This window comes from Simochromis diagramma, unplaced genomic scaffold (assembly GCF_900408965.1).
Source record: "Simochromis diagramma unplaced genomic scaffold, fSimDia1.1 OVJJ01000802.1, whole genome shotgun sequence".
Classification (NCBI taxonomy): Eukaryota; Metazoa; Chordata; class Actinopteri; order Cichliformes; family Cichlidae; genus Simochromis; species Simochromis diagramma.
Genome location: NW_024387492.1, coordinates 756,485 through 777,225, shown reverse-complemented (window position 1 = coordinate 777,225; position 20,741 = coordinate 756,485). Strand labels below are relative to the sequence as shown.

The 20,741-nt window shown below is 44.0% G+C and overlaps 1 protein-coding gene across 3 annotated transcripts; it reads left to right on the top strand.

The window, feature by feature from the left end:
• Positions 1-167: 167 nt before the first annotated feature.
• cnstb (consortin, connexin sorting protein b) lies at positions 168-19,085 on the top strand. Of its 3 annotated transcripts, none has more exons than XM_040017613.1 (11): positions 168-264; positions 6,280-6,762; positions 8,650-8,759; positions 10,317-10,347; positions 11,540-11,626; positions 11,719-11,827; positions 12,410-12,431; positions 12,528-12,567; positions 13,422-13,675; positions 17,967-18,111; positions 18,240-19,085. In XM_040017613.1, exons 2-11 carry the CDS (start codon positions 6,675-6,677, stop codon positions 18,446-18,448), a joined length of 1,095 nt encoding a protein of 364 aa, XP_039873547.1. In that variant the 5' UTR covers positions 168-264; positions 6,280-6,674; the 3' UTR covers positions 18,449-19,085. The 3 variants fall into 3 exon arrangements, with proteins under 3 accessions (XP_039873547.1, XP_039873546.1, XP_039873548.1); XM_040017612.1 differs by lacking the exon at positions 168-264 and adding an exon at positions 460-634; XM_040017614.1 differs by lacking the exon at positions 168-264 and adding an exon at positions 647-1,297.
• Positions 19,086-20,741: the final 1,656 nt, after the last annotated feature.

Here is a 20,741-nt window from a genome sequence, read left to right as displayed (position 1 = left end):
TCTCTCCTGCTCCAGCTTTGGTGTACGTGGCAGCTCTGTAGTATTCAGGATGGTAATAATACTTACAGTTTTTGTATATCAAAGACACATTACTATATGTAATTTAAATATAACAGTTTACATTTACAACACATCTGTGCCTGAAGGGCTAAATCTAATTGGTCTTCTCTTAAAAACACAGCGACGGTCTGTCTCTTAGGGTGTTCAATGAGATCACTAACGGCACAGGAGGAGGACGGAGAAAACATCATCGGTCTGATAAATGTAAGTAAGAGTGACAACACAACACAAATTGACGCACACATTTGAAACCATTCCCACTCTAATCCACAGCACGGTTTATCTGCTTTACGTGGCATCGTCTGACCGCTTTATGTCGCGTTACATAACCGCGGACACCCAGCCGGGAGCCAGTGCCACACATCTGCCAGGAGATGGCAGCCTCCACCACGCGCTTAAATAAATATATAAAGTTGTCATGAAGCGATGCATGTTTTGCAGTGAGGGGAAGGTGAAAATCCCCGGATAAGACAGTAAACAAGAAGCATGAGAGAGTGTGAGAAGAGAGAGTGAGGAGGAAAACACCGCGACGCTGCTTCATGTGGAGACAAACACACAGAGGCTCCATCCAGCAGTGAGTACACCTCTCCATCCTGTCCTGCGGTGTCAGTGTGACATGAACGTCAGCAGGCTCAGTGTAGTCATTTTAAACCAGATTAAAGACGGGCAGGGCAGCAAGTGTGAACAAACGCTTTCTGCGGCGACGTGAAACTACGGGGAGAAGCGCTGAAAAACGCAATAAACTCGGTAGCTGACTTTACACGCTGACACGGCGACGCTAGCGTGTTTTGCTTTAACCTTAGTCTTCCCACGTTAAAGCTCTGGTGATGTGCGATAAAAAAAAAGCACGAAAATACGTTTAATGAGCGATGTGCAAGTAAACGTCAGAGGCACGTGCACAGGGAGGCACGCGCCGCCACCCACTTGCCGCGCGACACGGGAAGTCAAACATCTGACAGAGTCCAAGCTGAACGCGCGCGTGTCCAGCGACAACTGCGTAACTTTGTCAGGATTACGTAAACGGCCACCTTTCCCTTTGTTAGTGTGCTGCTGCTCACCTGAGCCTGAGCTGTTCTTAATTATGTCAGAGAAGTCTAAACGTAGGAGCATAGGTGCGTTTGTTTTTACGCAATTTATTATGGCACCGACTATTGTGACGTATTACAGCATTGGAGGGCACACCGTCGGATAAACTAGCACTTGTCAACAGTGGGAAGGAAGAGCTCCATTTTTACAGGTAGAGGTCTCTGACAGAACCAGGCTCATCAAGGGACAGCCATGTAAATGCTGGAGGAGATATGTTCAGTGCATCATGGGAAGTCCCAACGCAGAGTCTGTGGTTCAGGATCGACAGGTTCACACTTAAAAACAAGCTTTACCCAGAAATGGAACTTAGCTACAGAGAAAACATAAAGATGTATTGTTTGAATTCAATTCAGTTCAATTTTATTTACACAGCGCCAAATCACGACAACAGTCGCCTCAAGGCGCTTTATATTGTACAGTAGATCGTACAATAATAGATACAGAGAAAAGCCCAACAATCATATGACCCCCTATGAGCAAGCACTTTGGCGACAGTGGGAAGGAAAAACTTCCTTTTAACAGGAAGAAACCTCCAGCAGAACCAGGCTCATGGAGGGGCGGGGCCATCTGCTGTGATTGGTTTGTGTGAGAGAAGGAAGACAGGATAAAGACATGCTGTGGAAGAGAGACAGAGATTAATAACAGATATGATTCAATGCAGAGAGGTCTGTTAACACATAGTGAGTGAGAAAGGTGACTGGAAAGGAAAAACTCAATGCATCATGGGAATCCCCAGCAGCCTACGTCTATTGCAGCATAACTAAGGGAGGATTCAGGGTCACCTGGTCCAGCCCTAACTATATGCTTTAGCAAAAAAGAAAGTTTGAAGCCTAATCTTGAAAGTAGAGATAGTGTCTGTCTCCTGAATCCAAACTGGAAGCTGGTTCCACAGAAGAGGGGCCTGAAAACTGAAGGCTCTGCCTCCCATTCTACTTTTAAATACTCTAGGAACAACAAGTAGGCCTGCAGAGCGAGAGCGAAGCGCTCTAATAGGGTGATATGGTACTACAAGGTCATTAAGATAAGATGGGGCCTGATTATTTAAGACCTTGTATGTGAGGAGCAGGATTTTGAATTCTGGATTTAACAGGAAGCCAAAGCAGGAGAAATCTGCTCTCTCTTTCTAGTCCCTGTCAGGACTCTTGCTGCAGCATTTTGGATTAGCTGAAGGCTTTTCAGGGAGTTTTTAGGACATTCTGATAATAATGAATTACAGTCGTCCAGCCTGGAAGTAATAAATGCATGAACTAGTTTTTCAGCGTCACTCTGAGACAGGATATTTCTAACTTTAGAGATGTTGCACAAATGGAAGAAAGCAGTCTTACATATTTGTTTAATATGTGCATTGAAGGACATGTCCTGGTCAAAAATGACTCCAAGGTTCCTCACAGTGTTACTGGAGGCCAAGGTAATGCCATCCAGAGTAAGAATCTGCTTAGATACCACATTTCTAGGCTTTTCAGGGCCGAGTACAATAACCTCAGTTTGATCTGAATGAAGAAGCAGAAAGTTAGCGGCCATCCAGGTCTTTATGTCTTTAAGACATTCCTGCAGTTTAACTCATTGGTGTGTGTTATCTGGCTTCATGGACAGATAGAGCTGGGTGTCATCTGCATAGCAGTGTAAATGTATGCTATGTCTTCTAATGATGCTGCCTAAGGGAAGCATGTATAATGTAAACAGAATTGGTCCTAGCACTGAACCCTGTGGAACTCCATAATTAACCTCAGTGTGTGAAGAGGACTCTCCATTTACATGCACAAACTGGAGTCTATTAGATAGATATGATACAAACCACTGCAGCACAGTACCTGTAATACCTACAGCATGTTCTAATCGCTCTAATAGGATATTATGGTCGACAGTATCGAACGCTGCACTGAGGTCTAGCAGGACAAGCACAGAGATGAGTCCACTGTCAGAGGCCATAAGAAGATCATTTGTAACCTTCACTAAAGCTGTTTCTGTGCTGTGATGAGCTCTGAAACCTGACTGAAACTCTTCAAATAAACCATTCCTCTGCAGATGATCTGTTAGCTGTTTGACAACTACTCTTTCAAGGATGTTTGATATAAAGGAAGGTTGGAGATTGGCCTATAATTAGCTAAGACTGCTGGGTCTAGAGATGCTTTTTGAGTAAAGGTTTAACTACAGCCAGCTTGAAGGCCTGTGGTACATAGCTGATTATTAGAGATAGGTTGATCATATTTAAGATCGAAGCATTAATTAATGGCAGGACTTCTTTGAGCAGTTTTGTAGGAATGGGGTCTAAAAGACACGTTGATGGTTTGGAGGAAGTAATTATTGAAGTTAACTCAGAAAGATCAACTGAAAGATCAGTTTGGTGTTAAGGCTTATAGGGACCTTTTATAAATTCTTAGGTTTGAAATGAGTTCCTTCCAAAATTAGCCGAAGCTCTCCACAGAAGTGGGAGAAACAACTATATCCGAAACATCACTGTGTTATGCTGAAGAGATCATCTAGAGCCGGACTGCACTTTGATCTAATACCAGTGTGAAGTGTTTTATCATGAACTTTAACTTTTAGAGAGAACCTGGCATGCAGTTTTGAGGCTTTGGGGTTAACCTGAATGGTCCAGATTAGCAAAGAAACAGCCAAAATTGTACAAATTTATAGAAGTGTTCACACTTGCAGTTTCCTCAGTATTTCAGCGAGGCCTGTGAAAACTTTTACTTTCACACGACTGTACCTCTTCTCTGCCCTGAGGTCTTTTCAGATTCAAACCACATTTTGATAAGTTTGTTGACTGATTTTTGGACATAGGTGTTACAATATGTGGTCTGGATCTGCTGATCCTTGTTGAATTTCCACAGCCAGCGATTAGCCAGGTTCCTATTTGGTGACCACCGTTATTTTTCTGGCATTAGAAAAGTCTTTTTGTTTTTCTTCTGGCAGATATGACTGGTTCTAGTTTGGGCTCTAGCACTGCTTTGTAGGGAAAACAGATATAAGTGACATTACACAGCAGGTGAAGTCCTGGATTGTCTCTTGAGTGAATGGTGCATGAGTGCATTTGGGTCAGTTGTTGCCTGTTATTTCTAGTCTTGCTAATCTATGCTAAGCTAACTGTGGCACGCCTCAGAACTCCAAGAAAGTGATTCAAATGTAAAATGTCAGAACATCCATTCTCTGCAGTTTATTTCCAAGCACCAGTTAAATTAAAAAAAATAAAAGCTAAGCATGAATCCATCAACAAGAGAATTCCCACCTCAACTTTACAATACAGCATTTGGTTTCTCCTAATAGGAATTACAGTGACAGGACAGGTGAGTGACTGTGGAAAAGGTCACAGGTAAATCATGGTGAACACGGTGTAAGAAGCCCTCGGGTCAGCTGTTGCTACCCTTGCTAATACTTAAGGCCTGTAAATGCTTGCACCTCACATTTCCCACTCTTATGCAAAACTTGTGCAAAGACAATCTGATGAGGAAAAATAAAAGGATTTCAATGTTAAAGAGATCCAGATTTTCTGTCATGCAGTTGCATCACCTATCAGCAAATCAACTCTTTTTCTTTTTTTTGTCACTGAATGATTGATTTATTTTGAACATGACTAAAATAACAACAAAATACACTTTAAACAATAATGAGACAAAGAAAGGGTTGGTACAAACAGACTTAAAGGTAATCTTATTTGATCCTACGTCAATATACAATATACATGTATAATTACATACAATTATATAAGTCTACAAACAGATATCATGCATAAAAATCCTAATGATGATGAAGCTAAATATTGGGTTTAATTGTGCCTGTCTGTAGAACAAATGAAATGTTTTGAATAAAAAAGGGTCAACTCATATCTCAAATCAGGCAACAAAGTATGTATCTCATTTACAGTGACAGAGTTTTCCCTTCCTTCCTCTCCCCCTCCTTTTTACATAAAATATAATTACCATTATATAAACAATCATACATCTATGTCTATACATACATATTTATATACCTAAATGAGTATATACAAAGGAGGGGGAGAAAAAAAACCCCCAAAACAACCCCCCCCCCCCCCCCCCAAAAAAAAAAAAACCAAAACAAAAACAAACAAACAAACAAAAAACAAAACAAACAAACAAAAAACAATACACCTGCCCAGACCAATGTGCATAATCTTGGAGCAGATATGGGAGGAGGCCATCCCTCCCAGTTTTACTTGTTAAAGTAATCTATAAAGGGCTGCCAAATTAGGTAAAACTGTTTAACATTATCTCTCAATGAAAATTTAATTTTCTCCAACTGTAAATGATACATTCTGTCTCTTAACAAAGCAGAATGAGTTGGGGGGCTTTATTTCAAATCAACTCTTGGCTCTGTATGATGTTACTGAAAGCAGATACCCCGATATGGCCATCTCAGGCACGTAGCTTGGATTCTGAGCCCAGAAGCCCCACCCACTTGCTACGAAAGCTTTTTGAGGGGCAGCCAGTCACAAGAAAGGGGGCTTAGAGGGAGGGTAAAGGAGCTAGAGCAGCTGGTTTCTGAGCGTGCACAGTATAACAACTGACACATGCAAAGCCACACCAGGAGTGAAAATATGGAGCTGTAAATGACACATATTATCAGCTGTGACATAAATTTGAAAGGAAACTTATATTTGTGTCAGTTTGTAGTATTATTCCTATTGTATTCTGTACTATATGGACAAAAGTATTGCAGGACCAACACTTTACACCTACAGGGGCTGCACGGCCACGGACACCTGTGCCAAATCACCATCGTTAAGCCTGCTGATGGCGTGACATTACGCTGCTTTGGTTGGTCCACCGGGCAGGACTTTGTCCCACTACATACAACATGTCGCCTGCAGAAATGAGCCCCACTTCCCAAACTGCACTTTCTGTAAGAAGAAGTGAGTCTAAAATAGTAATAGTGGACAGAGTGCAGTCTTGGTACGTCTTTGGTCATTCACAGCGGAGCTCTGAGCCCCCCCTTTGTTATCTGTCGTAGTTTAGACACAAACACAGTTAGTTCATGACAGAGCTGCTGTTTAAGCAGCTGTAGTGCTTATATGTAAGTCTCTTTTTCTCTGGTTTGCTATTAAATATGCAAGGCAAGCGTGATGTTTTAATTTTTTTTCTAAAATTCTCCTTATTCTTCCTAATTTTTTGACAGCTTGACGGGGATGTGGGAAGGAGGCTCCAGGGAATTCTGTGTCAGAGAGAAAAGGGACAAATAAAGCCCACGGGATCGGAGGACTGCAAGAAGCCTGCAAAGGCAGGGGCCTACATCCTTCACAGCCCCGCCTGCTTTCACTGTGGTGGACATTTCAAACCGCTCCGTTCTCGGCCAGGAGACGTGATGCAGGATTAAATCACATGCTCCCTCGAGAGTGATCCCAAACCACTGCTGAGGCCTCAGGTGCTCTTGACTCTTTACCAGAGGTTAGTGGGATACCAACGTGGAAGAACGCTGATCAACATTAGACACAGTTAATCGTTTTTCAGTGAGGGTGCAGGGGAAAAGGCCCAGCCACGGCCCACGAGAGGACTCCTGCAGCGACAGAGGAGATGGGTAACAAAAACACCAACCTGCCCAAAGGCCCTGAAGCCGAGGCCACACAACCAGATGAAGGGGAACTCATCAGCAGTGCCACGGGTAAAAGGCTTTTGTCTCCATCCTCTTATAATGTCGTTCACAAAAGCTGCGTGGCTTTTTAAAGTTTGAGCACTGAACAGATGTTATCATTCTGTTCATGTCAGCGAGTGTAGGCATTTAAAATGTGTTGCTCAAGTATGTGATCGAAACACTTTGTCATGTTCAAATAAAGCAGAGTGAGACCCACTGACCTGCAGAGGACTGCTGATTAAGAGCTGTTCAGCACAGTTTAAAGTCTGTCGTGTGTTGGCAGACCCTGACTTCCCACACACTGTTATGCTGCAGCAGAAAAGGTGAAGCTTGAGGTGATCGCCACAAAGCTGAGCTTGTAACGTGCTGAACAGCTGCAGCTGATCGTCCTGACTAATTGTAGTTCACAGCATCGAGCAGGCTGTCTGTGACCGTTTGTCACACACACACACACACACACACACACACACTTACAGTATGCTTACTGTGTGTTCACTACCAGGAGACTTACACACAAACTTCCAGCCTGTAAACTGCGCCTGCACTGTGAACTAGAAGTATTCAAACTTCACTCTTTTGGATACATGTTAGTAACTGAGCGTCTGACACGTTTACCTTGTTTATCTTTTGCTAGCAAAGATAAACAAATAAAAATGCTGGAGCTAAGCTAGCTCTCAAATAAAAGATGGAGACAGCTGTGATGTCTGAACTACTTTGAACCTGCATTCTTTCTAATGGGTGTGTGTGTGTGTGTGTGTGTGTGTGTGTGTGTGTGTGTGTGTGTGTGTGTGTGTGTGTGTGTGTGTGCGTGTGTGTGTGTGTGTGTGTGTGTGTGTGTGTGTGCGTGTGTGTGTGTGTAAGAACAGCCTTAACAAACAACCTACACAAAGCCTTTTGTGATGCGGTTCAGAGTCTGAGCGCAGCCTGATATTCAGTCTGTTTAGGGTCACACACCAACGTACTTTCTGCACATGCTCAGTGTTTTGCTGTTGTGTCTCTATCAGTCTTGTTTTTGCTTTTTCACAGTTTTTGCACAAACTGCACTTTATGCAGTCCTGCATTGATTGTCTGTTATATGTAGCACCAGGGTCGCCTCGCCTCACTGTGTACTGTCCCACTGATCACATGACTTCACAGTTTGAGTGACGTGCAGTCCTAAAACACCAAGACTGCGACAGCGAAAAAGTTGATGCTTCCCCACAGTACTGAGCTCTGGGTTGCTGCTATGTTGCACTGTGACACATGCATCTTCTCACATGCTGTTTGAGCATGCTAAGAAGCATTTTAGAATAGATTCACAGGGTCGTGTAAGTGCGGGCACTTCTCTGTGAATGCTGCACAGGTAATACACGTGCACACTGTACACACAGGTTGTGTGTTGGAAAAAATATTTTTCATGCTGCTTGGGAGACTGATCCCACCGTCGTATGGTAGCTATGAAGGACTGTGATTAATGATTAGCATACAGACTGTAGACACAGTGTAGCCGATTCCCCGTGTCTGCACTCTTCAGTTTGTTATTCACTACTCTGTCATCTGACTCTTAAAAGTGAAAACTGTCTGAGTGTAGCTGTTGTCGCTTACACACCAGAGTGGACTGTCTCTTTGTTAGGCGCCCTCCTCCTGGTGGACTTCCAGATTCTTTTGGATCGTAGGTTTTCTGTCATCAGGTTTCCGACAGAGACCTAAACCTGATGGCATAGTGGTGACATCACAGGATGAGGAAGCTTGAGAAAGCTTCTCCACAGCCACAGAAGGCATTCAAGAACTGGTTTACAGACAGAAACTGGTAATAATCCAGACAACAGGTTTTTGTGCCTTTCTGCAGCTGACCGGTCACACTAAAATATTGAGAAAACACTGAAATCTTACTGATTTGATCATTTTTCATATCATGTCTGTGCTTCATGTTTTTAGAAAGTGTCTCCAGAGATGAATCGCAGGGCCCCACCCCAGAGCTGCTGGCCTCCCTGCAATCCCTCGGAGAAAACAACGACTACACGCTGCTGCCACACTCCTTGCACCAGGTGTGTGTGATGGTTTGAGAGCACCTGTGAAGAATATTCCAGAGGGAATTCTCAGTGTCTTTATTTAGTCTGTGTGCGAGAGTGTGCTTACATCCACAGCACGTCCCTCACTGTGCCCTGGTTGCACCGTCTGTGTGAGTGTTTGGCGAATGCGTCAGTGCAGCTCGTTACATTTACAAATGGCGTGCAAATGAAAGCTGTGGCTGTGTTTATTGTTTAAAGGGTCAGCTATTTGAAAGTGTTCTGCAGTGACCTGGCAGCCCCCCACCCCCCATCTGTGTTCAGCACACATGCTAATTAGAAGAGAGGTTTCAGCCCTGTGTTCGCTTTAAAAGGATCCTCGTGCAGCACTTTTCCTGTCACTGTTCCCTAACAACACTCACAACACGGTTCATTTGTTTCAGCTACTGCACTCGTTTGCTTTGCAGCCGGCTGCAGCTGAAACAAAGGGGAAGCTGTTTTGCTCGAAATTCTCATAATGGAAAGGAGAGCCGGGGCAGAATCAGCTGACGTGTAGATTCAAGTTGTTTCGGCAAGTCCGCTGAAAATACAAGGAATTTCTGTTGTTGTGAGGGACGCCACAGAGGCAGGAAATACACCTTTAGCAGAAACGTGTCGTAAATGCTGCTACCTGCTGTTTCAGAGCACTGAATGTGTCATTAAATATATTTGTCTAAAAGTAAAGATACCCAAAAGAACTCAGCTACAAAGGCAAACACAGCTAATAAGAAAATGTTGGAATTATCTGGATTTTGTGGGATAGAAATGTTTCTGCTCTCATACACAGATCCTTGAAAAATAATGAATTCATGTTTAATATGAGAATCTGCTGGGTTTTAGTAGATTACAGTGGATACGCAGTAGAGCAGCTGTGTTTAAAGGGTGGGGTCTCTCACTGTCGGGACTGTTTGTGTGTCGGGCATGACGTTCCTGCTGCTTATTGCAACAAGTTCACAGGAATGCTGACACATGCATGCTCTTTACCTGCATATCACTGCCAACATTATCGGGACGGCTGTAAATACAGAGCTTCATAAAAATCATAAAATCATCTTTTTTATCAAAATGTCATCTTCAAAAGACCCAACAAACACTTTCTGGCACTCCGGATGTTGGAACTGATGAACAGGAGGGATGGACGAGGAAAAGGCTTCACATCTGGCCAGATACTGAACTGCTGTCTCTTCACTAGATGATCCTTTTTCCAGGATGATCTGTGTGATTTATGCTGCTCATTTGTTTCTAATCTTAAAGGCATCTGTGAGGCAGGTACGCCACCACCGACCATAAGCTGCTGCACGTGACTGTGTGTTTCTCAGGTCGTCTCTGTGGCGGCGGTTCCTGGTAGAGGAGATCATGTGACCCTCGTCTTTGAAAGGATTTAGTGCGACTCAAACAGAAACATACATTCAGTTAGGCCCCAAATGTAGAGTAAGAGTAGCTGAAGCTCTGCTTCACAGATGGATGATGACGCGTCAGTGAAATTCTGACTTGTGTAATTTTGTGTAAAGTGCCTTCTGTCTAATGAAGCGTCTTTTTTCCTGTCTCTTCTTTTAGATTGCAGAGGCCTACTCACTCAAACAGGACTGTATCCTTCCAAGGGCAGCTCATATCTCATTGTGACACTTGCAGTCAGTCACTGGTGTTTTGTAACTGAATCATAACTGAGCTAGACGGCAGGCATTATAATTAAAAAGGGTGTAGGAGCATGTGCAGTACGTACCCTCACCTCGTGTTTACATTAGCTACCTTAACTTTGGGGCTGGGCGGCGTACAGGGTCAAAGGTAACACTGCTGAGCAAACGTTGTTATAATTGAAAGGTGGAGGGCAGAAAACCTCAGTGAGGGTTCGTCTTTCTCTTTGTGGACTTAATGCGGTTTTCTGTCTCTCAGGCGATGGGTGTTCCCCATGTTTTGGCTTGAGGCCCAAGGGGCTCGCAGTGTTTCCTCCTGCTCTGTTTGTGCTGTTGCTGTGGTGACAGCTATGGGCTGTCTCGCTGTAAGGAGTGTGGTGTGTACGTAATGAGTTTATGTGTGAGGAGACAGACAGAGGTCCTGATTGATCAGAAAAGGACGAAGTCTGTGAGGCAAAGAGAAACACGTCCTGCAGAGAAAGCACAGCAGAAGCAACAAAGGGGGGTTTGGATCGTGAACACATCACGGCTAAAAAAACTGACGTGACTGTAGAGTATGAAAACATCGATTCTTGCTTTTTTTAAAGGTCGTGTGTCACGTTTGTCTCGGCTGACGGGTAATTTAACCCTCAGTGGTAGCTGGCAGTAGCTTTCTCTGTCACGGTGTTTCATATTCAGCTGATGTTGTTACACCAAATGACATCAATCCCAAAGTTGCTAATTGTTCTAACTGCCCTTCAGACTCTAAGCTTATTGATGCCCTTCACTTTGCAGTGCGTCGTTTGTATTGTCCAAATAATTTCGAGCATGTCAGGACTTAATATTCACTTCATAAAACAGCCGACAATTCAATTTCCTAGTAATTACCGTGTAGTTGTTACAAATTTGACGTATTAGCAAAGATGGTTTGGTGAAAGTATTTTTAACTGATGGCTGTCAGGGACACAGGTCGTCTTACAGACCTCCTTAAATACACTCTGCTTTTTGTGTTATGGCCTTTATTATAGGATAGTAATGTTGCAGTCAGTCTTAATTTATTTAAATGTCATGAGGCGTCATCTGTATTGTGAAGTGCTGCCCAAGTTGATCAGAGATGTTATTTTAGGAGCCAGTGTGTGTTGTGTCTTTAACTGGTCGTGCTGCCAGACCAGTGGGCCATCCAGTTCTTACAGCTGGAGAAGCTCTACCATGAACGCCTGCTCTCCAACCTCACAGTCCTGCAGGAGAACTGGGGTTTGGCATCTTATCAGTCCTAAAAAACACACACAACATATTCTTGTGGCAAAATGAAACTGCGTGTGATTGTTACACTTATGTGTTCGCAGAGAGCCAAGAGAGGGAGAAGGACGGCGGCAGCAGCTTGCCTCCTGAGACAGACGGCATGAGCGAGAAACACTTTGAGACGCTGAGCCAGATGTGCAGAACTCACCTCAGGTAAACCACAGTGGGACGCTCTGCTGCGTGTCGCGTGTCTGTGATGTGGCTCCGCTCATACACAGACGAGTCGAGCAGCTCAGTGTCTGAAGTGAATGCTTTCATTCCCTCCTTTTGCCGTCATCGCTGCCACACAGAAAGCTTTTAGCACCAGTTTTGCTTTAACAATCTGCTGCTATCTTTGTCTCTCTGACGAGGACAAATCAAGAAGTTGAGACTGAGCCACGGTATCGACGATGCGTAAGGATAGAGGGAGGAATGAAAACCAATTTGAATAAGTGTAAATATGAATATCAATATTGCAGGAAGGGCACCAAAGATTTGCCCTGTAGATTCATTTCCGCTCGATGCAGACAGACAGCAGGAGTTTGCACGCCGGACGCTGATGGTCACGCTCTGATCCAGCTGCTATGTTACTGCAGGCTAGAGTCTCTGCAAGCAGGAGGATGTAGTTTGACTGAAGAACAGATGAGAGCCTGACAAATGTCTAAAATTGTTTTCTCATAGGTTCAGTAATATATTAACGTCCTCTCCTCCTCTTTTCTCCTGCTGCCTGCCTGGCCTGTGTTTGGAATCACTCAGACCATCCATCAGTGTGGAACAGGTAGGACAGACCAGCAGCCAGGCTGTTCAGGCTGTTCAGGCTCAATTTAAGACCTTTACTTCGCATTAAAGTTGTCGACTATGTTTCAATCACCAGAACAAGCTCAACACGACACTACAGCCGCATCGTGATGAAGGTAAACACGTGTCTCTGTTCAGAACTGATACCAAAGAATCACCACAGATGATGATGTGTTTAGAAGTGTGTACTCCATGCTGCGTGTTCAGCAGCCTGACAGTAACATTTATGGCAGCTTTCAGTTTGGTGTATTTTACATTCAGAAATAACTGCAGTGAGCTAACTGTAGATATGACAACGTTTGACTTTACAGTTGAACAAAGGTAGTAAGAGAAGAAGAACTTTATTTATCCTGAGGGAAATTCTTTTGTCATACACATGCTCAGCAAGAGAGACAGAGTAATAAGATATACAATAATAAATAATTATGTATATTGTTACTCAGCATAGGGGCAGCACAGTTCCACGGTGGTCAGCACTGTTGCCTCACAGCAAGAAGGTTCAATTCCATCATCCGGCCGGGGAGTTTGCATGTTCTCCCGTGGGTGGTTCTCCCCGGGTACTCCGGCTTCCTCCCACCGTCCAAAGACATGCAGATAGTGGGGATAGGCTAATGGATGCCCATAGGTGTGAATGTGTATGGGTGTCTGTCTCTGTGTGTTAGCCCCCCGCCTCTCGACAGCCGGGTTCGGCTCCAGCGCCGCGACCCTGAAAAGGATAAGTGGAAGCAGACGGATGGATTACTCAGCATTTTGCAAAATGTAAAAAATGGGAAAAATATCGTAGCGTGAGTAAAGTAATGTGGTAATATCGTACCCTGCTGAGTTCACCTTTGGGTGCTGAGGTGAACCTTGTGTTTGTGAACTAATGGGACGGTTGGTAATTAGATTTTCACCTATGCAACCAAAACAATGCACATTGAGCGCATCGTGGCAAAGTGTAAGTCATACGATTTTTCCATTTCCGTTCCAGCCAACACGTCAGAAACTACGCACCAGGAGGAAGTGAAGGAACACAGCTTGATTTTGGAGTCAGAGCGTTCATCACCACAGACGGGCTGTGAGGAGGAGGACGGAGATACATGTGAGGAAGGGCAGGAAGTAGAAGAAGAAGAAGAGGAGCAGTGTGAGGAGACACCAGAAGAGGAAGAGGTGAAAGTGGAGTGGCCAACAGGAGTACCTCAGGCATCAGACAAGGACCTGGCCAAACTGTCCCACAAGGAGGGGGTAGGACTGCACTTTAGCTGCCTTTACACCCGCGTTAGCGCCACTCGAGGATATGAAATGACAACAAATGAGTATGTTGTCATGTCAGATATTAAATTAATACTGTACTGCACAAAAGTCTTGAGCCGCTCGTTATTTCTTGATATTTTGTAAGAAAATGGGGATGAAGACGACAGAGTTTGTACAGTTCCAGCAGGATTTTATTCCTGTTTTAAGGACATGACTTTCAGATTCTGTTCATGTGCTGCAGATGGGTTTTTGTCTCTGCTACTTTCCTCGAAGCTTTGAGGGCCACGCTGCACACCACGTGCCACGTTTGGGCTAATAGCTCTTTGGGAATCACCTCGTTGGGGCAGAACTAGCACTTTAGACCTATCAGGCATCTTTCATAGACTCAACTGAAGAAAGGGGAAAACTCATTTTATGGAAAGCTGCTGGTAACAAAGTGTCTAAAGATACCATTTAAAATTGGTTCATCGCTGTTGTCTTTGGTCTGTAAACACAACACTGGCTCTTTTTTGTGCTTGAATGATTCATTGGTCCGTGTTAGGTCAAAAACAAGGATGAAGATTCCTCTGAAAATGAGGAACAAGGTACAAGTTAGGGTTGGGCGATTGGACGAATATATCGACTATCCATGAAAGGCTGAGCCCATCGGCGATTACTGGACTGACGCCCAACCCGAGTACAAGTCTGACGCTCAAAGCAAAACAGAAAGAAATTAGGATTGGCTCAAGACTTTTGCACAGTACTGCATTGGCACAAATATATTTTCACTTTCCATCCAACACCCTTCATTTATTTCCTTTTCCTTCCTGGCTTGTTTCCTTTATCCTTTCCATTAAAGTCCGCCTGCAGGAAGAAATTCCACATGCTGAGCAGCTCAGTTCTTCCGTGGACACTCCCACGGATCATATCCGTCATCCCTGAATGAGACCTTCATCATTTTTCTGTTGAGAAAGCCTCCACCCATGTTCACTGGTGTGGCCTCACACTTGGGACGTCCACCCTGCCAAGTGTGTTAGATTATTGAGCCAAGACATCATGTTCTGGCTGAACCACTGAGCTGAAGGGGCCTGGTTCCTGCAGGGGTGGGGATGTAATCACAGGATCCAGGCCTTGCACTGATGGCTTCGGGATCATGGCTCATTTAACTAGAAACTATCCCTTTCTATCAAATTTCACAAGGTTTTGAATGCTTTTCATCAGCAATATTTGTACTTCCTTACATGGTAAATGGCCTGTATTTGTATAGCTTTACTAGTCCCTAAGGACCCCAAAGTGCTTTACACATCCAGTCATCCACACATTCACACACTGGTGATGGCAGCTACATTGTAGCCACAGCCACCCTGGGGCGCACTGACAGAGGCGAGGCTGCCGGACACTGGCGCCACCGGGCCCTCTGACCACCACTAGTAGGCAACGGGTGAAGTGTCTTGCTCAGTGATGAAGGACACAACGACCGAGACTGTCCGTGCCGGGGCTCGAACCGGCAACCTTCCGGTTACAAGAAACATGAATAATCTGACTCAAAACCCTCCAAAATGTCACGACAAACATTGTGTGATTTGGACAAATTATTTATATGCTTTGACTAAACGCTGCGATGAGCTCAGGCAGCACGTTGGCTGGCTCGGAGAGCTCCACAGCGCTTTCTGTCTTTTATACAAATATAACACTGTCGAACTTTTAATCCCTGGTGGAAAAATTGTTACTCATTTTAGCCAATAGGTGAACCTATATAGATTTCAATTTGTGATGATGGCTGGGTGAATGTTGGCCCTGAAGTGGTTAGAAAATTGCAGTTTGTCTTACAGCCAATCAGTAGGTGGATTTTTTTAACAAATGTTAAACAAATGTTAAACGTGCGTGTGCAGGTTCACCTCAGCTGATTCCTGCCTGTGAAATGGAGCTTTCCATTGTGATTGTGTTGTTGGTGCTTTCTAAAGCATCTTTCATGAAGCTGTGATGAATAACATGGCCTCATTGATGGCCCCGCCCCTCTGTGAGCCTGGGTCTGCCAGAGGTTTCTACCTGATAAAAGGGAGTTTTTCCTCCCCACTGTTGCCAAGTGCTTGCTCACAGGGAAATGTCCAATTGTTGGGATTACCTCTGTATTACTGAAGAATCTTTACCTTACGATACATAATGCTAATGTTTCTGTCTTGGTAAGTAAAGTTCCAGTATTTTGTACATAAGTTACTTGGCATTAAAGGTAGCTAAGCAGGTAGCTAAGAGTATCTCGTGCACCTTTATCAGTCCAGCTCGGTAACCAAGCTTCTGAGCTGATAACTTCTCCACTGCTGTTGAAATGTGGTCCCTTTGGGTCCACAAAAACAGTATGGTAGCAGGTAAAGCTCCAAATGAGCTTTGTAACTTTTTGGATAAAGTCTGTGGTCGCGAGAAGGTAACTGCTGGCAACCGTGGCGAGTTTTCCTCTAGTATAATTATGAGATTGGAATTTGTGGTTTTGAGTGAATTCTTTTAGATGAGAACAAGGACAAAAGGTTTATCAAACCATATGTTTTTCCCCATAATGTCTGATCCTGGCTGTATTTGTGTCCCAGAGTGTGCAAAAAGTCTGTCTGTGTAGAGTTAACTGTGACCAGTGGAACGTCGAGCACGCCGCTAACAATGTGGCCTCACACAGTAAATAAAGGCACGATGAGGCTGACTGTTCACTGTCACTGCAAATGGGCCCTCTGTGCTGGGTAAAGATGTTGAACGCAGTTCCTCCCTCTGACCCTTCGAATACTGAGCTTGCCCAATCATGACTTCCTCCTGAAACACATTATTCAGGCCAACACGGAGAATAATGTCTGCCTCTGTGTGTGCAGCTGTGTGTCTGCTTCTCCCACTAACAAAATCATAAATCACAACTAAATTTTAAAATGTTCACGTCCAAAGCTGTGGATGCTTATAATCACAGGCTTGAATGCCATGACAGTGCTTCTGCTTTGATTAAGCTAAAACGACTAATTCAGGCATTGGTGAAAAAAGTTAAATGTATGTGAATGAATGTTTTTCTTTCCACTTTCACCAACGTCGTGCTCACAGGGGGTCGTCTGATTGTTGGGCTTTTCTCTGTAGCATTTTACAGTATAAAGTGCTAATGTTTCCGTTTTGGTGAGTAAAGTTTTATCAGTATGTCACTTTTAAAAAGCAGGTTTGTGTATCTGTTGCACCTTTATGAATGCAGCAAGGAAGCAACTGCTGCTGCCAACCTGGGAAGGCCTGTAAGACGATTTGCAAACATTTTGAATTTTACAGCGAGAAAAAGATTATTCACTAGAAAACTTTGTAGACTGTTGTTAATCAGAGGTGGTTGTCTCAGTAAATTCACCCCGAGTTCAGACTGTGCAGTGCTCAGAGAAATGGCAAAACCCCGCAAGAGCTACAGCTCAGGACTCTCCAGTCCCAGCATGTTAAATGTTAAAGTTCATGGCAGCACAGTTGGAAAAAGTCTGATGAAGTCTGGTTTGTTTGAAAGGAGAAACACTCTCTCAAATAAAAGAACATGGCAGCACAGCTTAAGCTGGTTTTGAATAAACTACAAGACTTCTGGAACGATGTCCTCTGGAGATGTTTGTCCATAACGCACAGCGGCACACAGTTTGGCAAAAACCTAATACAGCAGATTGGCACAAACACCTCACAGCAACCGTCAAGCCTGGTGGAAAAGGGCTTATCGTTCCGGCTTTGAATTGCAGGCTGAGAGCGATGAATCTCAGCAGCAAAAGAATCAAGATGTTGGATTGGCCCAGTCAAGGTTCAAATGTCAGCCTGACTGAAATGCTGTGCATGAATGGATGCTCACAGAAAAGTGCACCAAAGTTCGTATTTCCTCCACAGCAGTGAGAGACCACAAAGTCATGCAGAAAATCATTACTTCCACGTAATGCTGCTAAAGGAGGCTCGACAATCACAGGATGTACTGAGAACTTCAGTGTTGGTGCACATAATGTTTAATTATCGTTTTGCATTTTGCCTTCACAAACCGCTCCAGCTCATTGGACGAGACGGTCAGCGTTACAAAGTAATGGTGTTACTGCCTGTTGTTAGCGAGTTCTTCTTTATTTTAGCACATCCATCAGAATCAGAAGTGATCCTAACAATAATGGACTGATACCAACTAACTCTGCGTTTAAAGGTTTCCTCCTTTAATATCCCAACATGCACAGAACCGCTGAACGTGACGATCATCTTTTCATTGTTTTTGTCAACGTGACCAAACTCCTCAAAGCTGCTGTGCTTCCTTCTTTATGTTCTGTCTCTGTGTCTCCTCCAGAACTCGTCCCCAGACGGTCTGGTTTCCATCCTGAAAAGGAGGAGAGCATCGCTGGACGGGTTACCTCCCCCAAGCAATACTACTAATAAACAAACTTCCAAACGCAAAGTTCGGTTCAGTGAGCCGGAGGACGGGAGCGAGCACGGTACAGTCAGAGCTTCTTCTGCTGCTGCAGTTTGTTTCAGATAGAAAAGGAATTTAAAATGTTTCATGTTTGATGATGGTGAACTCTGCCACGGAGGATCTGACACAGCGTTGGTCCCTGTCTTACAGATGAGGTGGGCGGAGACTCCTGCCTGATCCTGCTGTTGCTGTGCCTCGTTACTGTGGTGATCAGTGTGGGTGGGACTGCGCTCTACTGCACCCTGCTGGACACTTACTCCAACATCTGCACCGATTTCACTCACAATGTCGACTTTTATGTCATGAACGTGCGGAGGCTCGTTGAAGGGCTCGGGCGCTGGCTGCCCTTTCGGACTTAACACCTTTAATCTGCGTCATCCATCATCCAGACAAGAACTGCCAACAATGAGCGGCTGCAGTGCGGAGCTAACACGACGGCGCAGGGACGAAATGTTTTGATTTCTTCGGCCATGACTGAAGAGGCGTGTAAACAAAGATACTTGTGAACTGTAATCAATAACTACACTGGTGCTTGTAGCAACACCGTACGGTAACGTGCTCCGAATCTCACCTCAGAATCAAAACGTGGTGACGTGTGCATGTAAGCGTTAAAAAAATACTTGTTTACTACGCTCCGTGTGGTTGCCATAGATACCACACGAGAGGGCTCACGTGTCTCGGCTCTGTTTATATAAAAACAGAAGTTGCGGCGTTTGCAGGGCTCCGCTCACGTTTGTAGCAGCAGCTGTAACTTTTGATCAATTTGTCTCATAAGTTCCAGATTTTTGTTGTTTTATTTGTACTTGTGTAGAGAAAAGCTGTCGTTCAAATCCACAGGATCATGTGTGTGTGTGTTTTTAGGATGATCGACCAAATAATGATTTCCCAGCCCGCCCACATTTTATTTCCTATTACCTTTATTCTGCTATCAATAGGATGGAGGACCAGAAATGCCAAAATATAAAACCATATAGAAATAAAAGACTCAGAGAATGAGTTAATGTGTCCCAAAGCGTCTTTTTGTTCTACATCATTATGCAAATTACTGCAGGAGTGATATTTAGGGGGGATATATAGGGGCGATCGTGGCTCAAGAGTTGGGAGTTCGCCTTGTAATCGGAAGGTTGCCGGTTCGAGCCCCGGCTTGGACAGGTCTCGGTCGTTGTGTCCTTGGGCAAGACGCTTCACCCGTACTGGTGTGGTCAGAGGGCCCGGTGGCGCCAGTGTCCGGCAGCCTCGCCTCTGTCAGTGCGGCTGTGGCTACAATGTAGCTGCCATCACCAGTGTGTGAATGTGTGGATGACTGGATGTGTAAAGCGCTTTGGGGTCCTTAGGGACTAGTAAAGCTATACAAATACAGACCACTTATCTCAGCGACATCCTGAGTGAAGCAGTGGCTGCCAACGATCGTCAAATCATTCGCATCATCTGCAAACTGGTGCAGAAATGTGAAGTAAAATTCACATTGAAAGGGAATAAAGTTTAAAAAATACCTTAATGAATGCAAAGCTAAATATTAAGGAAAGTTATGATTATTACAACAATTATAAGGATCTATGTTTTACTTAATATTTTTCATGATACTTCATACCTTTTTGTTTAAGTTATTATTTTGGCAGGTTTGGTCCTCCACAGTGTAAGGGGTAGTAGCTGTGCGCTTACCTCCATTCTTGTGGTTATTCTCTATGTTTCTCTTATTGTAATATGACCAGATGAAGAAGAAATGTTAGACTGTGCTAGAACCCTATTCAAAATAATAGCAGCATTTCATACTCCACAGTGATGAAGCTTTAAATGTAGATTGAGGGAGAGTGGTTTGAAATTCTGCAGACTTCTTTGTGGTCATCGCGGTTTGCCATGTGCCGGTTAGTAGCTGCTCCACAATCTCAGGCACTTCCTGTGTCCATGCTTTAGGTGCTCGATGTTCTCATGGTTATGTGTGTGAACCTCTGTTCTAAGTCACGATTTGTGATTACAAACTGAATTCTACTGAAAGAGAGAAAAGGACTGTGTCTGCATCTGGGACCAGATCGAGTTCAAAAACAGGCATTTATGGAGCAGCAGTTGTGTTTTTTGGCTGGTTCAAGCAACACAACAGAAACACACACACCTGTAGACTGTGTATGTGACTGGAACATGAGAGCATGCTCCTTTTTCATTTCCTTTATATGAACATTTTTATCTTCTCTTTCCTTTCCAACTTCAGATGTTACAAAGTGACAAACGCTGCCTCTGTGTTGTCAGTGTGGATACTGTTTACCAACAAGTGTTGCATTATGCAATCCGCCTTTATGTTTCTATGTGTCTGTTTATTTGTGTCCCCAAGGGAACACAAAAACGATTAAATAACAAACAGCAACCATTGTTTTCTTTTTATGGTTACAACAAACAAACAAAAAATAAAGATTTGTGGTCAGTTGTGATTTACGTGGATGTTTCTATAGATCTTTGATCGTTTCCCTTTGTGTAATTTCCATACTTGGCCACTAGATGTCCCTGTAAACCACAGAATCATCAGCCAACAGCTCCTTCACACACAAACTACTGCAGTACTACAAGATGAATATGCTATCAGGGCTGATATAGGCTGTAAATTATTCTGTTAGCAACGCAGTCTGAGCCAGCTGTGGTCAGCACTGTTGCCTCACAGCA